Consider the following 24,085-nt stretch of genomic DNA (forward strand, 5'->3'; position numbering starts at 1 on the left):
TGTGAAAGAGTACTAGGACTCTATCCTATTCAACACTGTATATCAAAATAATTGACCCAATTAGGCTGTCTGTTTTGTATATAAAATCCTACTTCGGTTGTACTGTGTGATCTGAAAATGAGTCGCTATAATAAATAGATCTCTCAATTACACAACAAACCCTATTAGACATGTTGGCTACAAGATACAAAGATATAAATTATTTTTTGAGAAAAGCTTAATAGCAATGTAAAAAGTAGTATAGATCATTGATGATTACAAATTGATTTGGGTTTTTATCTTGGATGTCAAGCCTAGAAATAAGCTTGCTACAAATTCAAATATCAATTTTACTGTTCAGAGCCGGAGTACGGTTGATTTCATCAGTGAAAATGAAAATGCTTAGAATTAATGCCTTTATAGTTTTTATCTCCATGAATTATCCCAATTGCATGTAGTGGATTGCAAAGTGAGAGGCGACCACAAAAATGTCTATGTGTGTAGAAAGCAGATTTATTAAATCATATGGATACTTAAATATCATGCATTCATCAAATTGCCTTTTACAGGTCAGTACAAGTGACCTTTTGTTTTCATGGCAGCTTTATCTATTTTAATAGATAGTTCTTTAAGGGATACTTCAGGCTGAAAAATAAATAGAGATAAAATTCACAGAGCAAAATACTGAAAATTTCATCAAAATCTGATAACAATTAATGAAGTTTATTGAATTTTAAAGTTTAGTAATATTTTGTGAATACAGTTATATTGGCATCATCATTAGTATTCATTACTAATATAAATCAGTTGCAAACCAAATTTTCTTAGTTCTTGGAGGAAAAAAATAACAACCCAATTTCAAATAATGAAATACAAAAGAACAAGTGGGTATATGACATCATCAGTTTGCTCATTGATCATTCATGAAGACATGCCTAGAGCTGTTTCACCGGAGCAATGCAAATCTTTAAAATGCTAGGATTTGTTACTTGTTTACTCGTTGTCTTATTTTGATCAAATTTTAGTGTTTTGTTTGTCTGATTATTCTTTATCTGTTCAAATCAAATTATTTTCAGCCTGGAGTACCCCATTAAAAGAATTGATTCTCAGAATTAATTCTCTGGGTTCAAAATTCCTGGCAGGGCTACTCTATCCCAAATTTATTTGAATAAATATAATTGAAGAAGCACAGCAGTGAAATTTCATCAAATTGGCAGAAAATAAAGAGAGTTGATGAGGAATAAGTTTTGCACTTTTCGTTTTTTTGAAATAGTGTTGGTCTTTCATATCAGTGAGTTAGCTGATGTCATATAAGAGCCCACTTCTTGGTATTCTGTGAAATCAAATCTAAATTAGATCGAATATGATCCGAAGTATATGGTAAAATGCATTTTCCTTGCGGTTACAACTTAGCACTTCACACTTTGCTCCACTAGATAAACATGTATTTCATTTTGTGCATAAGGCAACTTGTCAAAAGTCTGTGACATGTCTTTAGCAAGAATCCCACTATACAATGGTGCAAGAAAGTTAGTGAACCCCATCAGAAAATGAACATATTTCAAGTTCTGCCATGTTTTAGATATTCAAATGTAAACTCAGGTGATATAATATTACATTCTCTAAAGTTTGTTTTTCTGGTAATGCATGTAAATATACGGAATACTTTGTACTGTGCCATCTACTGTTCATATGTGATACATTTGTGTTGGTACAATTGATACTTAATTTAGACACTCTGCAACTGTATCTCTTGGAGTCAAGACATTTATTATTGTGTTCGTCACATCACATGGTGTCAGAAGTTTTAACGAACCAGCGCTTTCTTAAGAATACTTGATAATTATGTCGGGTCTGCGACTTCCTGGACAACTATCCTTTGAAGGAAACTTGTCTAAAAACTTCAACAATTGGATACAGGAATTTAACGGGTATGAGATTGCTACTCAACTGACGGAGAAGCCTGAGATTGTCCGATGTGCAACATTTTTACAGGTGGCAGGGCCACATGCTCAGGCTATATGCCAAACTTTTCCATTCACGAATGACAAAAGGGACAGGATTAATGTTTTGAAGCAGAAATTCAGGAATTACTGCGAATCTAAAAAGAACACAACGGTGAGCAGGCATTTGTTCAATACCCGTAAGCCACATGATGGTGAACCTTTTGCAAAGTTCTTGACGGAAATTAAAAGGCTCGCAAACGATTGCGAGTTTGAGCAACTATCCCTACTGAAGGATTGCATGGTCTGTGGGATAAAGGATCAAGCCCTCCGGGAAAAGCTCCTACAGATTGAGAACTTGACTTTGAAGCAATGCATGGAAATGTGTACATTGTGGAAGCGAAAGCCGAGCAAGTAAAACAACTTCTTCGCACACTGACGGCATCAAGAAAGGAGCCGTGGATGCCATCCAAGCAAGGCGCAGAGGATGTGAAAGCACGAGAAGAGGGTGGCAAGATGGAACTGGAAAGGACGAAGACCACAACTCATATTCGAAATCATCCAGGCGAGATCAACGTGGTCGACGATATCCCAAGCAAACTGTAAATACTGTACATATCGACAGATATGTACAAATGCCGAAAGGTGTCCAGCTGAGTTGGAGAAGTGTAAATCATGTGGACAAGGACACTTTTCTCGATCTACATTGTGCCAGAACACTACACCAAATTTTAAAACTAGATATATATAAGTACTGTAAGCTGTTGAAATAGGTCACTATGGAAGCGCTAAAACCTCCTCAACAGCTTGATTTGGAGGCACAAATCCTCCCGCAGGTATGGGCACTCTGGAAGGAGGAATTAATGTTGTATCTTGACCTGGCCATGGCTGACAGAGAAGATAAGACTAAAGTAAAAATGTTACTGTACCTTGCTGGCAGTATAAAAGGGAAGAGAGCTGTACCAAACCACAGAGCCAGCAATGGAGACCTTGGATGATACAGAGGTTTTGAAGGAGTTTGATAATCATTGCAATCCTTCCCATTACGACACTGTGGATCGATTCAAAATTTTCACAAGAGATCAGCAGGCAGGGGAGACTTTTGACGTGTACCTGACATCATTAAAACTCCTCACCGCAAACTGCGATTTTTTCCAAGCTGGCGGATGGTCTCGTAAGCATTGTCTGTGGAATTAGGGAGTCGGTTCTGAGAGAATGTCTTATGAGGGAAACGGTATTGACATTAGAGGGCTGTATCCAGATATGCAGCGCATCGGAACTGACAAAGAGTAGGATGGGGTGTTGGATAAAGATACAGATACGGTACATGCCGTGAGGGAATCATCGAACCAGCACTCTTGAAGTAAACAATCCAAGAAACAGAAATCAGGAGTCCAAAAGATGCGTAAATGTTGATACTGTGGGCAAGAACATGCCTTCGTCAAGGAGATGTGTCCTGCCTATGGGAAATAAAAACCATTTCAAGAACCAGTGTAAAACAGAGATGGGTGGCATTGCTGCAGAAGGAGAAGAGGATGATCCAGACTGTTCACTACATGAACCAGAAGAGATCAAAAGTATTCAAGAAAAGCCAAAGAAACGGATCTTTAGAAACATGTTGATATCTGGGCGTTCAGTAAGGTTTCAGGTAGATTGTGGTGCCACCTGCAATGTGCTTCCTTCTTCATGCAATGACGCAAGCACCGTGTCACTTCAACCTACCAAGGGATTGCTGTCAATGTATAATTGGAGTACGATGCAACCAATGGGAAAATGCACCGTAGCAGTTGTCAATCCCAAGAGTCAAGAGGTCTTTGATGTGGAATTCATCATTGTGGATAATGGAAGGCTGACTCCTATATTACTGGGTAGTGAAACCAGTTGATTGATGTGACTACTAGTTGTGCAACATGACAAAATCATGGAGGTGACTGACTCGCCACAGCTGAGCTCAGCAGAGCAACTGAGTCAGGAGTATTCTGATGTCTTTGAAGATAGAGTGGGCAAACTACCTGGCCAGTACAAGATAGAACTACATGTAGAATCAACAAGACCTTTTGTACATCCTCCAAGACGGGTGCCAGTTGCTATCAAGGAGAGACTGAAATCTGAGTTAGGGAGGCTGGTAGAAGCAGATATTGTAGCCCCAGTAGATATTCCAACAGAATGGGTCTCCAATCTAGTGTGTGTCAACAAACCTAACAACAAATTGAGAGTGTGCCTAGACCCACAGAACCCAAGCAAAACGGTCAGAAGAAAACGCTACCCAATGAAGATCATAGAATGCATCTTGCCTGATTTGGCTAGGGCAAAGGTGTTCTGAGTAGTTGATGCAAAGAACATGTTCTTGTATGCTGAGCTTGAGGAGAGTTCATACCTAACATTTTATGGGTGCTACAGATGAAAGATGCTCCCATTCAGTATTGCATCAGCGTCAGAGAAGTTTCAGACCGTGCCAAATCAGTGGTGGACGTGCCAAACCACACCTGTCTAAAGGAAGTAGAAACATTCTTGGGAATGATAACGTACTTGGGAAAATTCATTCTCAATCTCTCTCAAATAACAGCCCCCCCTTTCCCTCAGGCAGTTAACTGAGAAAGATGTTGTCTGGCAATGGGACGAGACACACACCCAGGCCATACATAAATTGAAGCATGTTATCACAGCAGCGCCTGTTCTAGGATTACCGTATATATCCTCCGTCAGGATGTTGTCTCGGCAACTGACGCATTGAATCAAGCTTTGGGGCTGTTCTCACCCAAAAAGAACAACCAATGGCATATTCATCGTGCCGCGTAAACAAGTGCAGAGCAGAATTACGCTCCGATCGAAAAGGAGCTATGCGCTATACTGTATGCTTGCCGAATGCTCCTTGACTACATAAATGAAATAAATAAATAAAAAATAAATAGGCCAGAGAACCAAATTCTACACCGATCATAAGCCACAAATAGGGATATTTGCAAAGCCGTTGTACAAGCTATTAAGTCTGAGAATCCAGCACATGAGAATGAACCTCTTGCGATATGACATAGAGCTGTGTTGGAAACCAGGAAGAGAAACGTTCAAACCAGATGCATGCATAATCGCTTGCCGTGTGTGAACGCGCCTTCGGAAATGGTGCATGATCAAGTAGATTTGATAGGTGTTCTGCACATGTCGGCAGAAAACTCCAGCAACTGAAAGAACAGACCAAGGGGATACCATCCTTCAAACACTCAGTAGATATATTCTAGGAGGTTGGCCTAATGACAAACATAATCTTCCTGCAGAAATTGCGGCATGTTATGCCTACCACAATGAACTCGTTATGATTGATGACGTAATATGTCGAGGCAATCGAATTGTAGATTCGTCTGACAAGCATACGTAGCGAAATATTGGGCGCTCTCCACGAATCCCATCTAGGGATAGTGAAGATTAAGTAAAGGGCAAGGAATTTGTTTGCGTGGCCTGGTATGAACGCAAACTTAGAGGAGGCTGTAGCAATAGGATCGGTATGCCAGGTCAATCAAAATACACTGAGCAGCTAGCTGTTAAAGTCGCATGAAATCCCGAATTACCTGTGGGCTAAGTTAGGAGCAGACATATTGCATCTAGACAGGAAAAATTTCTTACTGGTGGTTGAATACTACTCGAAATTTCCTGAGGTGCAACCAATTCAGGAATTAATTGCACATACGGTCACTCAGGAAATGAAGGCAATATTCTCGAGAACAGTATTCCCAATAATGACTGACAATGCGCGGCAATTCAAATGCTCCGAGTTAGAGAGTTTGAACGCCAGTGGGAATTTAGCCATATAACATTCAGCCCCATATACCCGCAGAGCAATGGCCAAGCAGAAAGAAGTGTTTAAACGATCAAGAGCTTAATGAAAAAGGCAAAGCTAGGCAAAGAGACCAGATGTATTCCATAACAAGAACACGCCTGTCGATGTGACTGATGGTCATGCTCCTGCACAGCTGTTGAACAGTGGGCTATTGCAGAGCAAGCTCCCATGTCCCATCAAGCTGCTAAGGCCACACACTGTCCCTCCAGCTGGACAGCTGTTATTTGAAAGAAAACGTAAACAAGCGATGTATCATGATACCAGACCTCCCACATCTCAAGCCAGACCAGCTTGTGTGGTTCAAGGCACGCCCAAGCGAGTGGATCCAGGGTCGCTTTATCAGTGCTCATGAATCTATCTTGTCAACTCACCACATGGCGAGTTTCGGATGAATGGAAAAAACATTAGAAACTCGAAAGAGCGTGAAAACATGGAGCGATGAGCAAAGGCGATCGCGGATGTGCTTTCTGCCGAACAGGGTACATCTGTACGCCAGAGATGCACACGCAAACACTCTCCACACAACCCCCAGCCGGAATGGACCTATTCTGTGCATGCGAGTGAGTGCAGTGAGAAGTGACAAGGTAGGACAACTTCCCCTAGGTTATATTGGATGTATGAGTGTATGATTCCTTAGTCACCGGCCCCTCCACTATGAAGCCTTAATGGAATGGGTAATCAGGGCAAAAAATCTGACTGCATAACGAAACGATTTTGTCATGTCTTTCAAACTGCAAGTTATAAAGTGTAATATCATTGTTTATGTTGACTATATGAACAAAGCAAACTTTACATTGACTAATCTTGTGCTCGTAAATTGCCTTCCTAATAATTTGTTGTATCGCTGCCCTTTAAAACTAGGGGAAGGGGGATGTAGTGTATGTACATGTACTGAATACTGTGTACTGCGCAATCTACTATTCAGATGTGATACATTTGTGATAGAATTAATACTTAATAGAGACACTCTGCAAAGTATCTCTTGGAGTCAAGATGTGTTATTATTGTGCTCGTCACATCACATGGTTCACTAACTTTTTAGCATCACTCTTGGATGCCATGTGTCTTTTCTTTGCAGCGCCTAAGATGATTTGTAAAGAAAAGCTACTTGCAGAATTTCAGCGGGAAAAACTCAGATCTGACTTTTGACAAGGTGCCTAAAGTATCTCTCCCCTGTATAACAATTAAAATCAAGGATGATTTATTGCATGTACATTCCACAAGGATTCAAACAATATTTTACATTCAAGGAGAATGTAACTGACTCAATCTTCTCAACACAAGCCTGGCTTGAATTTGGTGAAGGGACCAGAGTTAATATTGTTTCAACACTGATAGTGTTGCGACTTCCCAACTTCCAGTTGGGTGTTGTGGCTTATCTATAAATCATGTAGCTTAAGCACCAACACCAGGTTTGGACACCATACTTAAAATCACCCTGTAGCTTGCTGAGTTAGTTGAGTGATCTGTGAGAGGATATTCTTGATGTGTGGTTTCTTCTGGTGTAGCTCCGATGTCAGCACAGCTATCTCCTCATGAACCTGTAAGATACATACAGTTATTGATATTAAGAGATAGGTTGCGAAAAGGGAAGAAGGGAGAGAATGAGATATAAAGAGGGTATAGACAGCAAATAAGGAACAGTTATATTACAACAAAATAAAACATGCAATTTACCTGGCACAATAAATTCAAATGAACCCTTTGCCGACTAAATAAATTTAGAGGTGAAAATAATGATGACTGCCCTTTGAATAGTCCTATAAATTCTATGTTCCTTAAGAATTGAAGATGATCATCACTTATGTCCATGAGCAATTTTAAGGAAGTTTTCTGGTATATTGAAGTCTACTGAAGCTGGCAAGAGTGTATGAAATTTCATTTGATTTCAAATTAAAGAAGGCAAATGAACAAAATACACTTGTGCTTGTTAAGTTCATATATTGCTGCATATTTCATGTGTAATCTGCAATGAAGGAATGTCAATTCCTGAAATCTGTAATACAATACCTAGGGTGCTAGTCAATTACATCCTGTTATGGGTTCACCTTGGAATGTAATGTACACTTTTTCTGGCATACATTAGGAAATTGCCCTTTCAACATCTGACATTGCAGTCACTTACACAAACTCAAATCAAAATCCCCCAGTAAAAGAATTATATTGATTCTGAAACTAACCTGTGTGAGTTCATCGCCAATCAGTAATGCTGCACTGTCCTCCGTTGAAGAAGGTAAGTTTAGCTCCTTAACCCATCCCTGTAACTCAGCCTCCTGACTCTTTAATCTCCTGCAATATAATACAACAGAAAGTCAACAAGTGAACACAATCAAATCTACTTGGAGTTAATATGAATAGGCTCGACAGCAATTGACTCACAAAAAGTGTTTTTGGCTCTACGTTAATTGTATGGAGTGTGATTCAATCATGCATGAAAATGAAAGTACAATGTAGTTGAGTCCTACCAACTAGAATGATCCAATTGAAGCCAACCCCCCCCCCCCCCCCCCCCGGAAACACAGCAAAATTAGCAAGTATCTTAACATGAAGAGTCGGTTAAAAAAAATATCTTAATAGTCAGAATATCATTCACACCCTAATAATATCCCAGAACTTGTTTTAACAGCTGCAATATATTCAAACCATACTCACATTGTGATTGATTCAAATTTATCGCAACAAAATTTGGAACAAAAGTTCATTTCAAACACAATGGTGAATGGTTCTTGTCATCTCTTACTTGAGTTTATGTTTCATATCTTGGTATCCTTGGAGGGTATTCTTCAGCCCTTGTATCTCAGCGTAGAGAACCTCAGTGGAATCTGCTCTACTCTTGTCTTTTACTTCATCACCAAACCTCTGGGTTTGCTCAACATCAGATGGAATGGAAGATGTACTTCTCGGCAACATGCCCACTCTTTCAGATGTAGATTGTGATGCACCTTTGAGTTAAAAAGGAAATATTTGTTTTGAACTTCTTCCTTTTCATGATGATAAAAGATGTGTCCCGTGGAAATATGGAAAGTGAAATGCTATATAAAAAGTATAATATTTTACATATTGTGTCAACCAGACCCCCAATGAATATGATTAAGCTTAATAATTCCCAGTACTTGTAAGAAGAAATTCTTTGAAAGGTTTTGAAGGGATAAGAGTGACTATGGAGATCGGTGGGGGAGGGGGGAAGAGGACATACTGTATACAAATACTGAGATAACATGCTAAACACAAAGAGTGAGGAATAAAGAAAGTGGAAGAATGGGAGAAAGACAGACCCAGAGTTCAGACTATATCAGAGTCACAGGGTTCACCCCTCCTTTCAGGGACCACCCTTCCAATATTCTGAAGCTCCACAATTTTTTTTTTCATAATGGTGATCTAAGCATGCTCCAATACCAAAATCTGCGACACTTACCATGCAAAAAGATACAGGAGCACTCAATACAATTGTAGGAAAAAGCATTATCTCTATTTCATTAAAATGATGACTTGGGGGAAAGTTTGAAAGTGGGACGAAATGTGGGAGAAGAGAACAAAATCACCTTTAGAAGTTCTAGAAGAGGTAGAAAGTTGGCCTGATGAGAAAGCAGATGGTGGAAGAAGAACAGGAGGCTTCATCTCTATCCTAGAAACATCACTACTCCGAGTAAGTCTTGGACCATCCTTAGTCTTTGATAAGGTATATTCTCTGGGACTTCTAGAATCAAACTTGGTATCAAAATTTTTCTTCTTGTTTTCTCTGTCATCTCTTTCAGAATGTTCAGATTCACTGTCAGTAGTTCTTGGTTCATCAGATTGTCCCTCCAATCCACATGATCTAGTCTTCTCAGTATCCTCTGGGGGTACACTATTAGGGATGGGTTTTCTTGTTCCAACAGGTTCATTCAAATTTGATGGATCATGAAACGTTCTACTAATGGGTGGTTGATCATTCGATGGTTTGATGGATGACAGTGCTTTGCTTCGCTTCTGAGGAATACTATGGTGGTGTTCTTCTTCAGAATTATTTCTATGAAAAAAAAGGAAATTAGTCTACTTGTTTTCACTTTGTAATTATCATCAAAAAACTACAATGATCCTAAAATTTATCATTAAAAATTATCATTAACATCACAGTAATTCAAATAACAGGATGTTTATTGTAATTCCTATATGCACACTTTGATCACGTTTAAGTTGACCAGTCAAACACTTCCATAGTTATAGCAAGGGCAAAAAAGGGGATAGACGACCCCAAAACATGATGCCTCTGCCAACTCCCTACATCCTATTGTGGGCATAACCCCCCCCCCCACGTTATACATAAAGGTTTTTGTTTAAAAAAAAGAAAGAGCTTGATCAACTTACGATATTGCATGAAGATCTGACTGTGACCATAGTCCTTCTCTCTGTAGTGAATCTCTGAGAAAATCTGGCTTTCTGGGTTGAGGGCGAACTTTACTCATCACAGGTCTGTCATAGAGGAAAGGGAATAAATTAATGGCACATTGAACTTTGTTGATAGCAGAGTACAAACACACTTTCCTATCACATTCTAATAGCTGAAAACCTGAAACTGTGTAGTTTGCTGTAAGGTCTCAATCAATTCCATGAGTGTTCTGTCCTTATAGAGTGTGCACCCTATCAGTTTTCCACTATAAATTTTTGAAAACAACTTGATAGTTTTCATCCAGCAAAACAGCAACCACAATCTGAATGAATAAAGTGCCAGGATGTATGTCAAGCTACTTCAGGCCTATCAAACTGTAAATAAAAAAATCCAGCTACATGAAATAAAATATTTCCCCACAAAATGAAGAAAGTGTATTGCATAAGTAATTGGGAAATGGTCCCTTCCCTGGAAAAGATGGGATTTAACAATACCACAGATAACATGTTCAAATAGCATCATGCTACAGACAGCAAGTAAAGAGATGAATCCTTTCCTAAAGTAAATAAATAAATTCTCACATGTGCCTGTATATTTTTAATCAAATCATGAAATCAATAAACCATTAATTGCATAAATATATCTTACTTTGTAGAAAATGAGGTTTCTCCTACTGCACGATCCATCACCCTTTCTTCCACAGAGGCACTCATCACTGGAAGACCCCTTGATCCTAATGGTTCCACTGTCATGCTTGACATTAGGGTCGTGGGAGTGAGAGTGACCTTTGACCTATGACCTCTAGTAGGATGCTCATCTTCAAACCTGACCTTCCTCTGTTTCATGCTGTGATGTTTCTTCTTCTTTCCTCTGTTGGCGATAGTCTTCTGTCTCCAGAGGGTAGCACAGTGTTGGACAACTCGGTAGGACTTGAGAGATGTCTGTAAAAATCAGAGACAAAGTCAAAATTTGTTGAACTTGCATTTGGTAACTTACAAAGGAATATGATCAACTCTACAAATCAATCTGTAAATGATTCCTATATGTCTGACTTGCATAAATGATGAATACAGTACATGATTCTTGTATATCACATTCACAAAAAAAGACAACTAATCTGTCAAAAGAAAAATATAAAACAATCATAACGAAATGTAAATTCAGAATTGATCTTGGTGTCATTCACTTCATGATATAGTAAATGCTGCTTATAGGCATATGTTTTATAGAGGTAATAAGAAGTTCACATGTAGCTTTGTTTTCTTGCCTTACATATAAATGTAGGAGTAGACATACAACATTCTAACTAAATTGATGCTAAGGGATTTTATTTCATTTTTGCTTACTTTTTAAATGCCTGCAAATCTTCAACAGTAGCTCCTATAAAAATACATTGCCATAAAGTATACAGAAAATTTCAAGTAATTCCCTACACACTAGCAAAATTTCCTGGTCTTACAATAGGAACCTACTCATATACCTGAGCATGGTGTTGGGCAGCCACTGCAGCCCTTCTCTCCCCTAAACTCCCGGCTACCATCAGCCACTGACGCACCCCTTCTTTCAGCAGCTCTACCCTACGTTGTTCAAGAGCTTGTGTGATACGTGCCTTCTTCCTCCGACGTTCTTTGACGTACCTGATCCAGGCATGGAGTGTGTGCTGCTGGAGTCTCATACTCCAGAGCCATAAGGCCATTACTGTCTTGCCGTTCTCTTCTTTGGCTTCACTATACTGCAGGTTGAGAAAATAGAATAAAGGAGATTTCTAATCAAATGGAAAATACAATTATTCATAATTTGATTCAAAATTAACAAATTTAATACAAAATCTACATAAAAAAAAAATAACATGAAGTTTAACAGCAACGAAATGAAAAGCTGACACATGCAGGGACGAATCTAGCCTCATTAGACAGAATGGTTTTGAGAGGCCAACTATGGTACAAAAAAAATATGGCCCCTGAAATGATATTGTGTTCAACCTGGCTAGATCTGCTACTGGAAAATGACATACATTACTGTGTTGTTTTAGGTGGACATGAATTAAAAACAGCCCTTTTTATTCAACAAAGATGTTTAATAGAACCCCTGACATATTGATCAAATATTCAGTGATTGAGGAGCTAAATGTGTTCATACCTGATGTTTCCATCGTTTGAAGAACTTTGCTTGCATCCTGATCCTATTCAACCACAATGCCTGCCGAGCCATGAGCTGTAGAAATGAAATAATAGTACACGTACAGCAGAACAGAATAATAAGACTACACAAGAAGAACACAAAACAGTGGGTAATAAATTAGAGTATTAGGAAAGAGGTTTTGTTGATCAGAAAGACATTACACTAAAAACGAAAATACTTTGATTTTTATTTACTTTTGGTGTTATAAACTACTAAAACTAATAGATTGACTATTCTGTTTCCATATTCTAATGTTCATACAAATGTATTATTGTATGAGCTGAAATATTTGAGGCGCTATCATTTTCTCTACATTTTTTAGTCAAAAATTGCTAAAACTTTCCACTTTGTTTTCACTGGTGCATATGAAACCGAAACTGATAATGCTGAATCGGTGGCATATCATAAAAATATATCTCTACTAATTTGGGTGAACTTGATGCTTTTTATTTCAATTATGTGTTACTTACTGTTTTCTTGATGGCAAGAAGCCTGTATGCCTTCCATTGTTGGAAGCATCTCTGTCTCAATTTCTCAGCATGGAAAGTATCTGCTCTTAACTCTCTCCTTCTCTCCTCTGCTTCTGTCTTAGCACACTGCTTCCACGCTAGAAATGCTCTCCGTAATATACCTATACAAACAACATGATCATCATTGTCATTACCATCATTAACATCATCATCATCCTCATCATCATCCACATCAATATCAACATCATTGTTATCATTATCTTCTTAAGTACATTACAGGGTTACTAATTATCTTGTCAACAAATGTGTTACAAAAAATGATATGTGATTCTTCAGAAAATGGCATAATATAATCTTTTCTGAGTATCCACCCCTTAATATCTGAAAGAACTTGAATACTGGCATCAATGTTATAAGCTTACTTAATACTATATTTAAGTGTGAGATAAAGAAATTATAACTTTTGTAATGATGGAAACTTAGATCACATTCTTTTATTCTTCACATTATTGATCACTTGCTAAAGCTTTATATTTTCTTTAAAATCTTAAGATTGGAATATAATTTAGATCTTATCAATCTATTGAAATAAAATGATATTTCTACCTCTATCTAATTGAGCTTGTAGTTGTTGTAATCTCCAGACTTTCACAGCAGTATCAGCTGCATGCTGCTGAGCATATGCATGCCAAGCCATTACAATCTGAAAAAAATAAATGACAAGAAACAATACCAACCTACAATCACAATCCTTTCCCTATTAGCTCTAAGATGTTGGTCCACCAAACCAATCTGAGGCAAGTCTTTCACCTTACTACATGTAAGTTTTGGGGTGGCAAAAAGTTGTAACAGTAATAAATATTTTGGGGAGCTTAAAGTCCATCAAATCCCATATGCTGCATAAATGTGAGACCTAGGGCTTTGGGCAGACTGAATATTTGCAAATCCCCATCAGATTTAGGTGGTGGTGATTTTTTACCTGATAGCTAAGAAAGCATGAATGCTTGTAAGCAAGCAACCAGAGGACCGACGGCTTAAGGTCCTCTCTGAAGGACCTGGTACTGAGGATTAATGCCTTACCAAAGGGCACTAGCGCACCAAGTGGGAATTGAACCCGGGTCACTGGAATACGAATCCCCCGCTCTACCGACTGAGCTACCGTGCTCCCCTGAAAGGTCAACCCTGGCTAGATCTGAACCACTTCTGTGCAAAACCAAAAAAAAAAAATTGCAGCCATAATGCTTCCATATCTCAATTTTGGCCAGCAATAAGTTATTGGATGTGAATAGGGTATCGGTTTACAAGGCAAGTGAAGGGCTCATTGGCAAAAGGTTACAAGTCCAATTTCCTGAAAAATAGATTGTTGATAAAATCATCTTCATGCCTTTAATTTTGAATATATATGCATGCTAATATATACAGAAAACACCAGTTCACTCCATGTATCTGGAAGTAAAAGTAAATTGATGGAAAGTCCCATTTTTCAAAAGAGAGATATCGAGGGTTGAATTATTGTTAGAAAGTTTTAAGTTACGTTGAATAAAATATGAATGTTTTTAAATTAAAACAAAATATTCTATTTTTCCACTCATGGATATATTCAAATATATGACATTTTTTTTCACCTTAGTTCTTTTTTTCAATAATCAGGGAATGATATGTTCAAATAATAGCATACATCATAGATAAAGGTAAGTTCTTATTCTCAGAGTGTCCATTCACACTAAACAACAAACCTTGTTGAGTATTCTTGTATTCCAATGATGGATAGCAATCCTCTCAAGTAATCTATCCTCTTCGGCTGTCTCTACATAGACCTTCCAGTCTGAAAATGCATGCCTTGATAAGCAAAATTAGATTGTTGGGAAGGAAGTTGCATGAACATACAAAACTTAATTATTATCTAAATTAAAATTCATTACAGCTTTTCTCAAAGTGATGTACATGTACTGGGAGTGGAAGTATTTAAAAATTTATTTGCATTCAAATGGCTGAAGTAAAGAATTTTGTATATCATGGAAAAAATCATGAGTAATCATACAGAGATAAACAAATTAATGGCTACATTTTAAAGAAAATTATATAAAAATAATATTTGATACTAAATTAGTGCAAAAAGGAATATCACTGCACCAGGTAAGAAAATAAATGAGTGATGTCTCCTTTTATATAGTTGCTGGATAATGCTCATTGAAATCTTCCCCCCTGAGTATATAAAGCAGACTTTAAACTTTGGTAGTTTAACCTGTCCAAGGACTGCAGAATTGAAGGCAGTATTCTGTAATACTTTTAGTGAATATAGGAATTTCAAAGATATTTATTTACTTATTGATATCTTGAGTCACATCAAATATCACTGGTGATTTTCTTACTAACACAGAAAGATGCTGAGAAAGAGGTAAATATTTTTTTTATCCAATACCTGAGTCTTCTACGATTGACAGCTGTTTCTTTGGTTGCTACAACCTGATACACAGCACGCATCTTCTGACAATGGTACTGTAAGAAATAAGAAAGTCAATACAGCTCAATAATACATTTGAAATGCATGGATAGTTTGAGGAAGCTGTTTTTCATTCTACAAGGTCAAATTCCTGAAATTCATCACACAACGGTGGATTACATTCCGATATAATGTGGGCCTACAAAGGCAGGATATAATGGGTGCGGATAGTCCATCATTTCCTCCATGTGTCTTTCTTAGGTCAGATTCTGAACAGCACACTATAAAGAGCATACCTCGCAATTATTATTTTTCCAATGAAAGATGATTTTTTTTTTTTTTTTTACTGTATTTTTAATTTTTATATTGTTAGTTGCTAGTTGTATGTCACAATGTCAAATGCTAAATACACAATGAATATATGTGATTGTTTGAATTCATCTTCTCACCTTCCAAGCAATGAAGACCCTCCTAATCTGTTTCCTGTGACAATGAAGATCAGCTCTCTCCTTCCTCACTGCCTTCAGTCTACAATGTAAGACATACTGATCAAAAGAAATAACAATAATCAATCTTTGTAAAATTTTAATACTATGTGAATAGTCGCTAAATCTAAGAAAAGTCAACATTCTTCACCTTGATACAAGAATTGAAAAAAAGGGAGAAAATACCCAAAGGTGCACAGAAAATTATTATGTTTATAACCATAACATAAATGGCTAAGATGGCCATTAGAAAAGCAAAATCAAAATGTTGACACCAATAGCAATTATTTTACATGACTTAATGATGCAGCAAACACAAAAAGAATGTAGTACATTGTAAAAGCTTGATATTATACAATTTTTAAAATCATATACAAACTAATATAACAGCTGAATATATATATATATATACATGTATATATATATATATATAAAACATTTCCAACTGACGAATGAAAATCTACACATACCATTCTATAAACACTATAAAAGAGAACACGAATGTAAGAATACCTTTCTCCATATATCCCATGCTTTCCTGGTTGATTGAATATAGGCATGCTCAGATGCTTTCCTCTCAAATTCACTCCTGAAAAGATAGAAACAAATTAAGTGATTCAAACGGTCAAAGAAAAAGAGATGAAAATAAAACATAAATGTCATACGATGATGGGAGCATATCATTAAAGATAAATATGTAGTCTTAGAGAATATTTCATAAAACAAATAATCAAGAGATTTTCATTGACAATTGGTTACAAGCCACACAAATCCTTGCAGCTGATTGGCTCAGAGCAAATTTGCCTGGAGTGTGAAAATCACCCATAAGACACTATAATGTGCATGTACAGTGCCGGCCGCAGGAAACGTCACGCCCGAGCACGCAAACACCCTAGGGGGCTTTTGCGTCTAACCGAGGGTATTCAAGGGGGCCCCCTAGGGTGTTTAGCCGCGCCCGCAGTTTCCTGCGTGCTATATAATATTGGCCGTGCCCGCACTTATCCTCGGGTACCCTAGGGTACGTACATTGCATTATGTTTACATGTGCATGTACTTTGGTTATGTTGTGATAGACCATTATATTTTTAAACTAGCGTGATCAGAATCTATTCTAGATTTTTTTTTTTTTAGATGTTATGTGTTTTCTTTTCTTTCATTTTTTTCATTTCTGTTTTCCCTTTTAATTCTTTTCCCCTATTCCCTCTTTCCTTTCTTCCTTCCTTCATGTTTTCTTCTGTCTTTGTTTCTTTCAAATAATGAAGGAATTCTTTTTCTTTCTTTCTTTCTCTTTTCCTCCATTTTTCTTACTTTTCTCTTTTTTCTCCTTATGTTTTTGCTTTCACACATTTATTCATCTTCCCTTCCTTTACATTAATTATTTCTTTCTTTATTCATTTCAAGTAATGACGGAAACTGTTATCTGTCTTTTATTCTTTCATCCTTTTATTCAAACTTTTTTCCTTTTAATTTTTCCTTATTTTTTTCTTTCCTCTCAATTCATTTCTTGTTTCCTCATTTTTTTCTCTTTTGTTTCTTCCGCTCACCCTCCCTTCCCCTTTCTTAATATATTTTGTTAACAAGTCTAACATTGTGTAGCCTTTTTGTTGATTTTTTGGCCTGGCTCGGTCGATCCGATTGTACATAGTGCTTTGTCGATTGTCCCGTATTTAATTTTGTGAAATCTGGTCACCCTTGCTGGAACATCGAATTTATTGTTTTTCATTTACCGCAATGAATCTAATCAATTAATCTAATTTGATGCATTAGGTAAACTTATTTTCCTTACGCCTTACGTGGGAGGCATACATGTATCATACAAACTTGTAAAAAAAAATAGGACACAATTGTGATTTAATGTCATGGAGATCAATTCTTTATCTTTTGTGATAAGTTTTTTTTTTCTCTCCAAACGTACCCATTCCTCTCCCTTCAGCGTGAACTTTACACCTAATCCCATCTCCTTATTATGAACAGTGTAAGAACTAGAAAACATTTGAAATATTTTTCCTTGAGTTTTAACGGGGTGCACAGGGTGGAATCAGGAAAGAAGAAAGAAAGGCATATCAACAACAAAAAATAATTAAAATAGACAAAAGACATTAATAAGCAGACATGATTTTTTTTGTAAATCAAAATTGACAAGTTATTAACAGAGTGAATGTTAACAAACATTAATGACAAACTTAAAATAAAACAGAATTATGAATATCAAGGGCATTTGCGAATTCTCATTATGTTAAAACAAACGTGCGGTCAATATTGGGATCGTCAATTCGTTGACATGGTTGATAAAACCCTAATAAAGGGAATGAAAGGTACGTGAAAACGAATACTAGTATGACCAAGATCATACAAAGTAGACGTGCAAAAAGCGAACACCAGCAAAACTGGTTGTGCTCATCTATTTGTTATTTGGTTCTTTTGTTATTGTCAACAGTCTGGTAGAGTCTTGCTCCCCGCCCACACCTTTGATTTCCTTTGATCACATCCGCTTCCCAATTTATGACAGGATGTTCGTAGAAATGGGGGGGGGGGGGGATTAATTTGTTGATGCGTTAACAACAATAAATGAGGATGTTCTTTTCATTTCGGTTCAAATCGGGTCTCTAAAACCCTCACCCTATAAAAAGTATAAATTTACCTAAATGGAACAGATTTATCTTTTTGCTAAAACATCTGATTACATTACCTGCACTCTATTGCGGTTTTTAAGTTACATTGGTAGATATTCGAATTGGGAAGAGATGAAAGTGGTGGAAATAATAAATGAGAAGAAGGAAGAAATATACTTTGTTATATGAATTGGAAATGATAAAACCAAGTCGCAACTTGGTAAAATACAGAATTCAGTGTTATATGGCAGCTAAAAATAATAATACATGGCATTTGTAAAGCGCACTTTCCATCTTGATTGGATGCTCAATGCGCTTCAGAGCAAAGCAACCAAAGCTATTTACATAATGTAACTATTTAAAAAAATTCTAGCGCATTTAGCTTCAATGTTTAAACACATACCCTAGTAAAAGTATGTTTTCGAAAGCTACTATGAAGTAGTGTGTGGAATGGGTACTTAACGAGTTAATTATCACTTGCCGACAAAGCAAGAATGGAGCAGCTATACAAACCATTCTTTTCTTTTCTTAAGAGTTTTGGTGGGTGCTCACGCAAACGCTAACTATCAAACCTAACAATTCTTTTGGGGGAACAAAGGAGTCAGTCAAGCCAAGTTAAAGAATGAAAGCCCCGTCCCGGTTCACCTTTATATAGTCGAAAATCCTTTTAATCATCACGCGTGAGCATTACTGAGTAAAACAAGTTTTATAACTAAGTACTGCAGAACTATATGGTATCCATATTATTATGAAACAATAAGCCCCCTCTATTTTCTCTTTCTCCCCTTTCCCCTTCGTTTCTTCGCTCCCTTCTGCTTCTCTCACTTTTTCTATTTCCTTCTCATTTTCCCTCCATCCCTTCCTATTTGCCTTTTTCTTTCATTTTTCTTTCTTCTTTCTTGAATGAGCGGATGTTAATTCGGGACAAGTTTTTAATTGATGCAACGAGAGCAGGAAATTGTGAGCATGGTGAGAGAAAATAATTACAAGATTGAGCGCAAGAATGTTCAATACTTGTCATCAGCGTAAAAATGGGCATATGCGAGTTACTAACGTATTTTCTGACATGAAAATCTGGACAAATTCCCAAATTTTTCTTCCCACTTTCTCTCTTTTCCTCTACTTTTTCTTAAGTCCCACTTCTATTGTCCCCTGTACTTCTTACCTTTTCCTGCGCCCTTCCTTCTCTTCCCTTTTTCGCTTTTTTACTCCATTTTATTATGTCTCCCTTCTTCATTTTATTTAATTTCCCCCTCCTTATCATTCTCTCTTTCTCATTCTGTCCTTCCTTTTCTTCCTTTGTCTCTTCTTCTCCCCTTCGATTTTCAATCTATTTTCCTTTTCTCCTTCTCCCTCTTTTCTTTCTGCCTCACCTTCCCTTTTTTATCCCCTCTGTTTCTCTTTCTTCCCTTTCCCCTTCTCTCACTTTTTCTATTTCTCTTAACTCTTTCCTTCTCGTCTTCAATCCATCCCTTCATTTTCGCCTTTTCTTTCATTTTTGCTTTCTTCTTCTCCCTTTTATCTGCATCTCGTAGATCCGCGCCTGAAAGGCATGTCAGGGTATATAAAAAAGGATGACCATGTAGGGAAAGAATAGAGTAAATAGTTCTAGGACGACCTCTGGAATGTAGGGTCAACATCGACAAATACCTGCTCCTTCGTCAGAAACTCATTTACGATCACGACTAACCATGTCAGTGAATGAAATAACGGACAACCCAAAATTTGTAATTTTCATAACAGATTTTATCCACGATAAATTATCGAAAACTTATGCTTGATATGAGATAAAAATCACATGCAGTCTTGAACGAATGTGTCAAATCAGACCTCCTCTTTCGACCAAGAATGCACGGCTGAACATCCTAGGGAAACACCCTAGGATAGACGCGGGCACTATCCTCGGGCGCTCCCCTAGGGCACTCATGTCCTAGGGGAGCGGACGCGGGCGTCTTCCCTCGTCCGCTCCCCTCAAATGTCCGCTACGGGCTACCGCGTTCGCCCTAGGGGGCACTGTGACGTTTCCCGCGGCCGGCACTGTAAATGTATGTTCTGCTGTCAGTCACATGCATTGCATTCAGGAATGTAGGTAAAGTACTACTCCACATAAATGTTCAGGCCTGAACATTTCACTGGATCTTTTTTAAATTTGTTGATGCTATGACATCTGGAAAGCAATACTTTCCAGTGACATTTTACCATAATACTCTTCTTATTTAATATAAGACCTTTTTTATATATACATTTTCAAAACAGGAATTCCCTATTTATAGTCTTCATTCTATTTGATCCTAATAACATTAAAAGTGAGAAATCATTGTAAGAATGCAGTGACTTTCAATACAAAAAAAATGTATCATGCACATAATGCTACAAAATGAGGTTTGAATAGTGTTGAATTCATAATATCCTAACAAGTATTAGCAATAATTACATGTATAATATATTTTGCATTTCTAGATCAGACTCGTCTTAAAAATAAGATCATACCTCTGTCTTGATTCTACTGTGAATTCCATCCATCTTTTCAAGGCCTTAGCACTCAGGGATACATGATAATGGTCCAAGGCATGAAACTGACAGAAAACAAATAAATGTCACCTGATTAATAGCAAATGTAATGGTTGTTCATGTATTTTAGGCTAATCTTGCATTCAATAATTATACTACGTTATTTGGTAAACAGAATTTGTACAAGAATAGATGATTTCTAGACTACATTCAGGTGTGCATATATATCCAAGATCCTGTAAAAGTGAATGAATAATCTGAATTGTTGTCGCACTTGCATTGGTTGCCTGTACAGAAGAGAATTGTTTTCAAGATGTTAGCAATATGCCATAAAACATTAGTTAGTAAGTCCCCATTGTACCTGTATAATCTGATTACTGAATATGTCCCACAAAGAAATCTCCGCTCTTCTAGCCAGAATTTATTAACAGTACCAACGTCTAAAACATGTTCATTTGGTGATCGTGCCTTTCAGTCAGCAGCACCTGTACTGTGGAATAAACTGCCTAATAATCTGAGGGCCATCACATGATTGTACTTCCACCTTTCTCAAATCTTTAAAAACATACTTGTTCTCATGTTAGATTATTTTGTTTAGGAAAAGTACCATGTATGTTACAATGGTTTTTTTTTAATTTTTTTTTTATAGTATTTATGTATTTTATTCTCAGTATAGGCCTACCTGTATTAGACTTAATTACCTCTTTTGTAAAGCGCATAGAGATTCTGTAGAATATTATGCGCTATATAAGCATCTATTATTATTATTATTATTATTAATTGTAAAAAGGCCAACAATAATAAATTGTCTCAAAATCTTTATTTTCTACATGAAATCATCATCATGGAAATAACACATGAGAATCTTTATGAAAGCTGCTGTCTCCATCTATGGTTCAATGCTATAACCCTACAGAATGTACGATGATTTAGAACATTACACAGTAAGATATTCCAAGTCTCAATCTTAGCATCAAATTCTACTACATTTTATTCTGAAATCGGGTCGCAGACCAATCGTAAGGTGTGCGGTCGCCTTTAAGATTGACAAATTAAAAAATTGTAAGCCTTTAGCCCATAAACTTATGGTTGGTGTGAATCAATGCAAGGGTAATATAAGGAGTCTGCATACAGTGACTGTATGATGTATGGTAGACATGTTGGACTAACAAAGATCAACACTGCATGATCCATCTGTATAGACTCTGGACAAAAACTAGGATATTGTTAGATCATCTTTAATAAACAGCCACAAAATCACAGGGTTGTTTGATTTAAATCATGTCGATTTAAAATCATGATTTAAATCGCGATTTAAATCACTTGATTTTTTTCAAAAAAATCACTGATTTAAATAAACTTTTATGAAAAAAATTAGTTTTCTCTATTTTCTCTTCTTCTTAACAGATACTTTCAATGTAATCATTTTCATTTCTGTTCCACATGCTTTAGAGATACTTTAAAAGAATGATACAACCCTCATGGAGTCTGATTTAACACCACTGTTTTATTTTCAAATTGTAAAACAAGCAAAACTGATGAAAACAACAAGTTTCTAACGAAGTAATGATAAATAACTCTCTGTATGTACACCAAACTGTTAAATCTTCAATAAAATAATATATAAAATCTACAAAGGTGCTCAAAGTCCACAACTTGGATACTTTTACAAAACAGCTGAACTACTTGTATGTACCTCCTTCTTGTTACTATTAATACCCATTCTTTCAATTACTTAAGTTGAAGGCATATGTGTACATTTGATAAGAATTACATGTATATTTGCATGCTTGTGTATTTTCTTATCAATACCCATACATTCAATTACACAATTTCAAAGTACACATGTATACCGGTACTTAATAAGTAGAATTCCCAAGGGCAGTATAGGAACCCTAACAGGCCTTTAATAATGTCAATTTTGTTGGAAATTCTCAAGTTCTTTGAGTACTTCATGCATTGGAGTAACACTTCGGATGTTTTGAACTGACTGATATAAAAATTTCAAGAGTTTAAATGTATACATAATACATAACATTACTTGGGCTTCCATAAAATGTCCCTCTCTATAATGCAAATAAAAACAAATAATAATAATAATAATAATAATAACCTGTATATAAGTGGATTATTGTGTCAAATAGTACAATACACAATGTTCAAAAGACTACTTGACCACTATTATTGGTGTAAAACAGTTTAAATATAGTTTAAAACTTGTTAAGTGTGACCATTATTTTTTGTTGGAAAAAAATCAAAATAATCTGATTTAAATCCTAAAAATCCGATTTAAATAAAAAAAATCTGATTTTTTTGATTTTTAAAAAAAAATCAAAAAAATCAACAACCCTGCAAAATCAGCAGTAACATAAGACATACTCATTGACGGCAATGAAGAGCAATTTTGTCACATGTACAGGTACTTGTAGTGGTGAATCCGGTATTAAACTGTTTGAAGAGCTTTCTGCCAGCATAATTTTAATGAGTAGACATAAGAAATAACAGGTGCCTGGATACATACCATCTTCTCAGATTCCTGCAGCTTAGATCTTGTTCTTTCTCTCCACTCCGTGAAGAACCTCTTAGCAAGTATGCTCTCGTGGTGTAGGAAGGCCTGAAAATAGGAACATTTCAAGCACAACAGCTGTATTGTAATACTCTTCAAAACATAAGTAAATTGGATTTGACAATTTAAAGCATTGTCAAGATTTTAGGAAATGATTCAAAATTCTACTAAAGTGAATACCTTTGCAATTAAAAAGCAATATAAATACATTGTTGCTGTAATTACAGTGGCTGGAACAGAGAGAAACATCAATGGGTGCTGATCTTTCTTCATGCTAATTACTACCTATATCCTAGCCAATATATATTGGCTTTGACTAAGGCTGTAATTACAGCACATTTAGGCCCTAAAATATACCTGACTATGGCTGTAATAACAGCATATTGCAGTTCCCTCCAATTTGGCTGTAATTCCAGCGCATTTAGGCAAAAAAAAATGCAACTGACTTTGGCTGTAATTACAGCGGATTGTAGCCTACTCTGATTTGGCTGTAATTACAGCGCATTGTAGCCTACTCTGATTTTGCTGTAATTACAGCGCATTGTAGCCTAATCTGATTTGGCTGAATTTACAGCGCATTTCTGACCCCCCCCCAAAAAAAAAAAAAAAAAAAAAAAAACTGACTTTGGCTGTAAATACAGCGTAGTGTAGCCTAAGAATATGCAGGACTAGATCTACTTTTCAGCGCATTTTG

General features: G+C 36.6%; 1 protein-coding gene across 1 annotated transcript; it reads right to left on the reverse strand.

Moving 5' to 3' along the window:
• Positions 1-1,616: 1,616 nt before the first annotated feature.
• Positions 1,617-23,434, reverse strand: LOC129259688 (protein SFI1 homolog). The gene is made up of 16 exons (XM_064098104.1): positions 23,347-23,434; positions 20,805-20,890; positions 16,216-16,291; positions 15,667-15,762; positions 15,197-15,273; positions 14,511-14,613; positions 13,381-13,477; positions 12,775-12,935; positions 12,263-12,337; positions 11,604-11,855; positions 10,772-11,064; positions 10,102-10,206; positions 9,297-9,763; positions 8,495-8,696; positions 7,935-8,043; positions 1,617-7,295 (listed from the first exon to the last, which is right to left on the reverse strand). The coding sequence occupies exons 1-16, from the start codon at positions 23,347-23,349 to the stop codon at positions 7,188-7,190; spliced, it is 2,310 nt and encodes a 769-aa protein (XP_063954174.1). The 5' UTR covers positions 23,350-23,434; the 3' UTR covers positions 1,617-7,187.
• Between the last annotated feature and the right edge of the window lie 651 nt (positions 23,435-24,085).

This window comes from Lytechinus pictus, chromosome 4 (assembly GCF_037042905.1).
Source record: "Lytechinus pictus isolate F3 Inbred chromosome 4, Lp3.0, whole genome shotgun sequence".
Classification (NCBI taxonomy): Eukaryota; Metazoa; Echinodermata; class Echinoidea; order Temnopleuroida; family Toxopneustidae; genus Lytechinus; species Lytechinus pictus.

Coding starts and splice junctions, on each gene's coding strand:
- LOC129259688 (XM_064098104.1), bottom strand. Junction 15,274..15,666: donor GGGTCTTCATTGCTTGGAAG/GTGAGAAGATGA, acceptor TATTTCTTACAG/TACCATTGTCAGAAGATGCG. Junction 8,044..8,494: donor GATATGAAACATAAACTCAA/GTAAGAGATGAC, acceptor ATTATATTGCAG/GAGATTAAAGAGTCAGGAGG.